Genomic DNA, 9,340 nt, shown 5'->3' with positions numbered 1-9,340 from the left:
TGTAATGTTGGTCTTATACAGCCATGTAAACTCTAGAATCTATCTGAAACTATTTCTATTCATATTATTGACAACAATGAATCATGAGTAGATATTGGTTAAGTGCAACTTTCACCATCATTTTACCTGAATATGACCCATTTGTTGACTTTAAATGAATGACTGTACATTAATGATAGTGCACTGTGTGGTAGATGGAGGATGGGTGCCCCCTTGTGGAAATAAATAGCATAGTAGAGAATAGATGAGTCGTAATGAGTCATTTCCAGGAAATATGCACTTGAGGTAAACCACAAGAGAATCAAATAACCTTCAGCCTTAAATTCTTAGGAATTTCAGTAATAACATCCTGACTATAAAAACAGAAGATTCCATGTACTAGCCAACAAAATAAAGTCTGAATCCACATCTTTATAAAAACCTTATTTCATTTATAGTATATGGTTGTAACAAGAAATTATTATTATTAGCAGTAGCTTGTCTAACATGAACTGTAGATAATTGCATCTGCATTTAAATGATGTTGCGCAACAGTCTCACTGTGATAACAAACTTGCAGCAACTTACTGGAATTTTTTAAAATCTACTTATCCACATGACATGTCTTCTTGTTAGCTCAATCTCTGAGTCCATCTTTGAAAAACAAACAAATAAACAAACTCATAGTTAACTGATAAGAAGCAGTAGAAGTAAAAATAGACCTACTAATATAAAACGTTACAATTATTCAGTTGCAAATGACACAGAAGTACAAAAGTAGAGACATATTATCAGCTAAATGTACAAAAAATAAAACTGCACCGTCTGCATAAATTGCTTAGATATATTATATATTACATTACTGGATTGCTAATACTACTTTAGTTAGATAGTTTAGTCCAGTGATTCCCAATTTAGAAGTTTGTCGGCTCAGTAAGATGATTAATGGGTAGAGAAGCAGAAATTATTTTGACTTTTCTCCATTATTGGAGAGTGTTACGTCTTTTGTTGTCAAACAATTATTCAAATGAAACCATCTGAGAGGTTTGAAGATGAAATCATTCTCTGGTGCAACCAACAACTCATACACATCTGAGAGGTGGCATGGATCCCAACTAGACACTGATTTTTAATATGATCACAACAAGCTTACTCTTGTGTTGTATGTATGTTCTTTTGCGGATTTTAAATTCATACACTTATGAAGCTTATTATAGAAAGCATTGAAATGGATGGAGTTTTCATACATTTGGCTATTTGTATATAATATTTCCATCATGAGAATTGGTTAATCAGCAGATTTTCTCTTGACAACATGTGTAACAAATAAGAAATACAAAACAAAACAACTGAGTGAATCCAGGAAACCCTAAATAAAATAGCTGACTGGGGTGAAAAGTGGGGATTCAAGATTTCAGTGGAAAAACAAAATATGTCATATTTGGTAATAAGAAAGGTGAATGTCAGGGTTTATTATGTATGGACAAGCAGTTGAGAGAAGTCAAATTCCTGGGAGTGGACTTTGATGAAAGACTGACATAGAAAAAGTGGATATAAAATGTGTTTTAAAAAAAAAAGAAAAAAGAAAAAGTGGATAAAGTGGACTAATTGTGAAAATGGTGATACATTTAATGTGTTTCCTCTCAGGAAGTTCATCGGGTGCTGGCCAAGATACATCATTAATGATCTACAATGACAAGCAGTGATAAGTTGGTTTATGTTACGGAACAGCAGCCAAGTCAAATTTAAAAAGGTTGGATGTCATATATGCTGAGGCATTGAGAATATGTTGTGGGGCCCTCTGTACAACTCCAATCCTGGGTTTACTTGTGTGGGAGAAACACCACTGACATAATGATTATGAGTGGGGATCAGTGAAAAGAAAGAAAGAGTTTCACTTTCAATATGAGTAAAGAGGTGGAGAAACTGGAGTTGGAAAAGGTCACCTCTCAGATACATTGTGGTCAGTTATACCACCACGGATTCTACCCACACCAGAAATAGACTTCAGTGCAATCAAAAGCATGAGACCATATGATAGTACTGTCTCTCTGGGCATGGTAAAGGAAAAGCTAAAAAAAAAATTTGGGGACATTATGTCCAGATATATACAGATGGGACCAAAGATTTTTGTGAGCTGTGGCCCCATCTATATAAATCAGGCGTTGTCTTTTACATCCCACAATTAGAAACTGTAAAACTCAAACGACTGTCTGAAGGGTGTTCTGGCAGTATTTTGTATCAAGAAGCACAAAGTCGTTTGTTGTCTTTCTCTAGTTTATTCAGTCGTCTGCAGACGGACTCCTTGCTGTCTCAACTGTGAGGTGGCACGAGTGAGCCCAGAGCAGAGGAAATAGTCAGATTATATACAATACATTATCTTGTGAAAGCATGACCTTGTTCTACCATCAGAACAATGTAAGCACAATAGTCACTTGTGTACAATCAGGACAATGGTTAGTCAGTAGATTATAACATACATGATGTTCACTCAGTGTTCGATGATGTTCACTCAATCAGCATTTCATGTAACATAAGTAGTGTTGTGGTCAGCAGATTATGACACACACATACACCTAATCATAGGACATAGTTTCTCATTGGTATCAGAGAAGATGAATAATAAGAATTCCCATTACAAGGGCTTTTGGTATGTATACCAGAGATAATAGTTATAATATAGGCACTACAGTGGGTCAGTGACATGCGGTGAGGTCAGTGGCTGCGTAGGCAGTGGGCATTCAAAAATCTAAACCCCACCCTAATATACACATAAAATGTTGTACCCAGTATCAGTAAGCTAAATCAGCTGCTTTAAATATCTGAAATAAAGAGCCATGCTGGTGTAAATTACACATGTGAGAGTTTGTTTGTCTGGTTTAGCTATTATGAAAGCTTATCCATTGTGCAAACCATTGTGAAAGTCACAAAAGCTGAGAATACAATTATAATACAATAAAATCTTGGTGTTATTACAAGGTAGAAATTAACAACACAGTGGCATTTGTTGAAATATGAGACATTTAATTGAAATATATATCAAATAATTATTAATTTGCAAATAATGACTACAATAACAACAGACCTACATAAATTGAGGGCCAACGCCTGCACAATGCATAGATTTGTATGATGTGCATATGAGCAATTAATATAAGTGCAAAACTGACAGACAAAAAAACACAGAAAACCACAGACCTATTTCAGAAATAAAATAACAATATATGCTGCTGGCTTTGTATAGACTTGTAAAAAACAAAAACCCAAAACAACCAAAATATGCTGCAGGCTTTGTATAGATTTGTAAATATGTACAATAAATGCCACTGAGTGGGTAGAGGAGGGAAGGCTTAGGAGGGCATGCTCAGACTAATGACAAGTTAGGAGCCAGACCAGACTTTGTGGTGGAGATGTTGGTTCTGTATAAAACTGAACATGCAGGCAGCAGACATGGCAGCAAAAAAGGGCATTGAAGAGACATTGATCTGAGTGTATGCACTGGGATATCTGAATGTTGATCTATCATCAAGGAACATGTAACAGTGGGAAAATGAGCTGTACTTCTAAATACAAACTTGTGAAAAGACAGAGTATTGCTACCCAGGCAACAAGAGATGGCACACCGTCATTTTGACCACACTAAGACTAGGACACTGTAGATTAGAATGGCACCCATAGGCTAGTGAGATGGGGACGCCTGAGGAACCTGCAGTAGATGTGACTGCATTAAATTTAAAATGATAGCATTGTCATTATTAATCATAATATATTAACTGTATTAATTATTAGTGCACATATACAGTATGTGTCTCTTACATCAAAAGATGACGGTTCATTTCTAGATATCTGTGAGTTATGAAAGAAAAAGTAAAAAATACAATTGCCCCCGGTCTCTCCCATAGACTGTATGGTCTCTCCCTTAAACTCCATTAAACTATACAAATTGTTAAACATCTACTTATGACATGCAGCCTATAAGAGCAAAGATCACAGTTATATACCACGTTATTATCACATTGGAATAGCCAGCAACCTAATCCTGACCTGCAGGGGGAAGCAATGTTCTGGAAAGCCTGTAGTTTACCGGAACAATACACATCACGAAGAAGAAGAAGCCCTCAAGACTTTTTCTTGGGCAACTTCTCGTGCTTTCCATTCATTTCAGCCCACGCGCCAATGAGATCCCACAGAAAGGTAAGTCAGTGAGCTATTAATGACCTAACACCTCACCCTGTTCATATATATAGTCTTTACATCACTGTCTCACTATTTAGTATGACTATTTCTGACTGTTATCCCAATATTTATAGGAGTGTTATTGTGTTAGTTAGCAACATGAGGCGGTTAGCGTTAACTAAAGCTAAAGCTGAATTACTTTTATTTACACTCTGTTGGAGTCACGTCGAAGCTGGAATTACAGGTGTGACTATCATCTCTATTCATGTAACTTTGAACTGCTTTTCGGCGCCATTTATGTAACTGTTGCCATCGTTATCCTCGCCAGTGTTTATGAAGTGTGGTGACGCGTGGATTAACGGAATTTGTGAGTCACTGCCCGCCTTTTGGGACGTTTTTAATCAGTAGTCCGTTAACTGAAGTCAACACACTACGTTCAAACCGACCGTAGAGTAAAACGTTGTTTAAATTGAGGTGTTTCTGCGTTATTTATTCATCATTTTAAACAAAAATAGTCTCTAAATTGGGAGTTGTTGCCACGCGTGCATGGAAATGGTGACGTAATTTGCCAGGATAACAAAAAGTGTATTTTTATCATAGTCACACTTAGTTTTTTAATAGTATAGCTATAGCAGATAAGAACCCCATTTAAAAATACCTTTTTGTTTTAAGAGCAGTGGCGATTTTAGACCCTTTTTAGAGGTGCTCAAGCGCTCCTAAATTTGATCTCAGCACCCCAAAAAAATTGTTTTATACAACTTTAATTATAAAAATTATTTTGCTAGCCTGTCTGTTAGAGATGGGGCAAACACCTTTGCTACAGTTTATTTTGGATAGTTGTGTCATTAAGATTGCCTTTGCCTCATGGTTCATTAACTAGCTCACGGTCGTCTCTGTAGAAATATGTGATTGTTTATTCTGGACCATTATCATCATACACTATAGTAGACCATTCTTCTATGAATATTTCTTGTTGTAATTTTTTATTTAGTGAAATGAGTCATTCAGCAGAGGGTTTGAACACGTGCAGGGCATTGTATGTCAAATTCTCATCAGGAGCTGAGCCCCTCCTAAAGCTCTGATCCTAGAATCAACCCTGTTTGAGGTTTCGGAAGTATTAAGTTAGTTACTGAGATATGAAGAGGTTTACTTACTTTTTATTAACTAGCATCTTACCACAGATATTATTCATGTCTTTTTTTTCTTTTTCCACTTTGATATGTCAAACACTCACTGACCAAAGTTAATTTATTTACAGAAGCTGCTTGAATGTGATGAAACATTAAGGAAATATGAGGAGAGAAATAGCAGCGGTGATATTTTTCCTGAAGAGGCTTGTGAACAAGGCAGGGAAGTTGGACCCACACAAGATTGAGCTGTTTGTCGAGAGGCTGTCCGTTGCACTGCAGGAGAAGTTCAAGGGCCACTGGTACCCTGACAACCCCAGCAAAGGACAGGCATACAGGTGCTGCTGCTGCTGCTGCTGTTGTTGTTGTTGTTTTTTCCTTCTTTTTCTGCTAACAACTATTTCTAGGGATTCTCTGATATTAAGGGAAACTTTTAATGTAACTTTAATTTTGATCATGACTACATTTCCAATTACTGTTTTAGGACTGTTTAAAGTGGTGTCACTTTTGTGTGTTGTGCAGGTGCATTCGAGTGAACAGGTTTCACAGGCAGGATCCAGAGGTCTTTCGGGCCTGCCAGGAGAGTGGGGTTCAGTACCGTGACCTGGGACTTCCCCGTGAACTTACATTGTGGGTGGACCCTGGGGAGGTGTGTTGCAGGTGAGACTTGTATGTATACCTGAAACAAACTTTGGACACGTTGGTGATTCAACAAGAGTTGGAACACTTTGTCATCCTAAAAAGACATGAATTATTCATGCGTTTTCCCTTCCTTTAGGTATGGAGAGCAAAATCCTTTCTTCTCAGTGGCCAGTTTCTCTAGTGATGATGAAGAAGACAAAGATGTGGCAAAGAAGGTGACCAGTGCTTTGGAGAGGGTGACGTCAGATTATCATTCCGGTTCTTCATCCGATGAGGAGAGCACACGCTCTTCCCCGCTTACTATCCCCAACAGCCACTGTGCTTACAAGGTATTGCATGATATATTTTATAACTGCTTTGACAAAGTATTTAAAATTTGTATTTAATTCCAGGAGAAGAAGCCAGTTTTCCTGGAAAATAACCTTCTTTTTTTTTTTAAGGCATTCCATTAGCTAAGCCCTGGTCATTTCAAGCAACACTAAATGCAACAAGGAGACATTATGTATATGGGTTCCCAATCTGAGCTCTTTTGTGTATTTTATTTATCATGATTAAGCCAAAAGAACACAATTTATGTCTGTCTATATTATAATAAATAGGCTTAAGCTTAGCTTGCATCCAGTGTGCTGCGTGAACTTTGTTACATCTGCTGCACTGCTACTCCCAGAATTATGAAATGCCAAGTTTATTGTCTGTGACTGTGACCCTCATAAAAGTGATATTTTACGAATCTTTATTATATAAACTAACACAATTCATTAAAGTAAGTAATTTTGCAATGTCTAAGCCATTCAGTTAAACTACGTCTATTCTACAGCTGCTCCTACATTGTGTGAATTGATAGGCTGTGGTGTGTTTTACCAGCACACAGCATGTGGACACACCTGCGCTCCATGTTTTATGAGAGTAAACTATGTTTTCCTGAATATATTTCACCAATGCTCCTGTTATATTAAATAATATGTTTTCCTGTTTCCTGTCATTAAAATTGGAAAATGGTTTTGATTGGATTTCCCAGGAATCCCGTTTCCCGGTACTAAACCCTACTTGAAAGTAACCAGATTTAGATTAACCTTTTTGGCTGTGCTTAGTTCTGTCTGTTCAGTTGTGATATTGTTTGCATCAGTTTCATGATCCTGTTGAGATTCTTTTAACTTTTGATGTTTTTTTAGTAATTGGGAACCAAGCAACGGAGTCTAGGAGTAGGATTATTTTGTGACGGAATTGATAGCTGCTTTTCATAAATATATATATTTTTTATTTTTAGGCGATGAATCCAGCTGCTCCCACATGGAATCCCAATAGGATGGTACCAGTGAAACATCCTCACATGGTCCCACAACCTCACTACGGCTTCAGGCCTCGCAGCAGACCCCCCCACCCTTTAAGGCATAATCAGTGGTTCCCTCCTAGCTATAGAGGGGGACCTGGATACTGGACCACAAACCAAAATCTGGCACATTGTTATAGTTAGAAATCATGGTGCTTACTGTTCACACTGGACATTAAACTTAACTTTAAGATAACCGACCAATGTTTTTTTTAAACATTTTTATAGTTTAAATATCGATTGTTTTTGACAAACACTTTTTTGCACTTTAGACCATTTGTTATAGTTTGAATAAATCACTTGTATTAAATTTAGATATTTAAATTGGAATACTACACATGTAGTTTTGAACTAAGTACTGTATTTTTACAATGGAAAATGTTCATGTATACCACTTACTGTCCTTTGTGATAAAACATTTTTATTTATTAATAGTGTAGAATTGTCAGATGTATAGGGTTAAATTTATGAATTTTTATTAAACAGTTTCCAAGCATCATTCTAAGAATTATTTGTTGTGTTTCCTAAACTATCATTTGAGGTATACTGTCTCTTGTTACTTATAGGCTGCTGGAATATTTATTTTTCATTTTCATCATTGAAATATAAACGGTAGATGTGCTATCATATTAAAAAGTCCTGTGTCCTGCATCGTTTAGCACAAAAATGCATTTAAAGAAGTAGATGTGAAGCTTATGAGTCATTAGCAATCTCAGTCATATCAAAGGGGTGTCTGCCATATATTTCTGTTTAGCATCAAATTTCCACAGTGTTAACCTGTGGTTAAAGTATAGTAACAAAAAGATGGACTTTGACACTAAAAATATTGTAATGTTGAAAGATATCTACTTGATTAATGTGGACAACTGAAGAGTCATATTACCCTTTAAGATAAGGTTTTAAATACATATTTGCACAGGAGGACTGTAGATTTTGGCCACCATCTCTTACATATTAGTTGCATTATGAAGGGATCTTCTAATATAAACATGTACTTTGGCTACCTGACTGTTGTTTTAAGACAGACTTGAAAAATTATAAACCTGTCAGTTTTAAATAAAAATCTATAGCACTACTTTAAATGTTTAAACATACCTTTTGTGGAGTGAGTTCACCCGAAACATTTTTCAAACAGTATTTACATTTATTGAACACCACAGATTACATCTCAGTCACATCCATTGTGTTGTTTTGGTGGCAGAAAACCAAAACTTTCCTCATGGTAGGATACAAGCAGGTATTAGAGGAAAAGTGATTATTTTTGGAATTTTGATGAACTGACCCTTTAATTGACAGATTCATAACAATACTTTGGCAACAATACTTTTATTACTACCTTTACTGAAGTAAAAATACTTTTACTTTAGTACTTCAAGTAGGATTTTAAATGAAGGATTTGTACTTGTAATGGAGTATTCAGTATTTTAGTGCTTGTTTCTCTTGTATGTCCTCTGTTTGCCTGGGTTGTTGCTTTTATATTTTTATGGTTTTATGTTTTTTTTAATTTAGTTGCTTTTCTTTCTTCTGTCTCATTACATGTTTTTATTGCCTTTGTTTTTTAATGTTTGCATGTTTTTATGTTGTCTTTTGTATTCTGTGAAGCACTTTGTGAATTGTATTTCTGTGAAAGGTGCTATACTAAATACATTTATTATCATTATTATTGTTGTTGTTGTTCTTGTCGTTGTTCTTTTTTCTTCTTTTTCCTCCTCCTCCTTCTTTGCTCTGAGTATTTCTTCCAAAACCACAGAATCAGATGGGTCACCAAATACGCTGTAACGCCAGCAGATGGCGCCACTGGACGCCTTTTAAGGTAAAAGCGTCTGTCACGTGACGCCCTGCGGCGCGCTCTGCTGTGCACCTGCAGGGAGGAGGAGAAGGAGGGGGAGTGGAGTTTGGAGCTTGGAGCTTGGATGCTTCGGTCTAGCTGGGCTGCCGCTGCTTTTCACTTCAATTCAGCACAAGTTCTTCGACCAAGTTTCATAGAAGAAGTGGTGGACTAGCTGGAACAGGAATGGAGCTTTCGACAGGCCGGTTCTGTTGTGTACTGTTGAGCCTCTTTGCAGGTGAGTTTTCTAACACAAGC

The 9,340-nt window shown here is 36.6% G+C and overlaps 2 protein-coding genes across 3 annotated transcripts in view; both read left to right on the top strand.

Annotated features, from left to right (window-relative positions):
- The first annotated feature begins 4,080 nt into the window (after window positions 1–4,080).
- Window positions 4,081–7,740, top strand: btg3 (B-cell translocation gene 3). Of its 2 annotated transcripts, XM_053331768.1 has the most exons (5): window positions 4,081–4,173; window positions 5,414–5,620; window positions 5,805–5,942; window positions 6,061–6,253; window positions 7,192–7,740. In XM_053331768.1, exons 2-5 carry the CDS (start codon window positions 5,448–5,450, stop codon window positions 7,396–7,398), a joined length of 711 nt encoding a protein of 236 aa, XP_053187743.1. In that variant the 5' UTR covers window positions 4,081–4,173; window positions 5,414–5,447; the 3' UTR covers window positions 7,399–7,740. The 2 variants fall into 2 exon arrangements, with proteins under 2 accessions (XP_053187743.1, XP_053187742.1); XM_053331767.1 differs by lacking the exon at window positions 4,081–4,173 and having other exon boundaries at window positions 5,301–5,620.
- Window positions 7,741–9,157: 1,417 nt separating this feature from the next.
- The window catches only part of cxadr (CXADR Ig-like cell adhesion molecule), a 40,380-nt gene continuing 40,197 nt past the window's right edge, over window positions 9,158–9,340 (top strand). Inside the window, exon 1 of the mRNA XM_053331606.1 lies at window positions 9,158–9,320. Coding sequence (XP_053187581.1) covers window positions 9,269–9,320 — 52 coding nt within the window. The 5' untranslated portion in view covers window positions 9,158–9,268. The remainder of the gene's footprint in view (window positions 9,321–9,340) is intronic.

This window comes from Scomber japonicus, chromosome 13, assembly GCF_027409825.1.
Source record: "Scomber japonicus isolate fScoJap1 chromosome 13, fScoJap1.pri, whole genome shotgun sequence".
NCBI lineage: Eukaryota > Metazoa > Chordata > Actinopteri > Scombriformes > Scombridae > Scomber > Scomber japonicus.
This window is presented reverse-complemented; position numbering and strand designations above follow the sequence as displayed.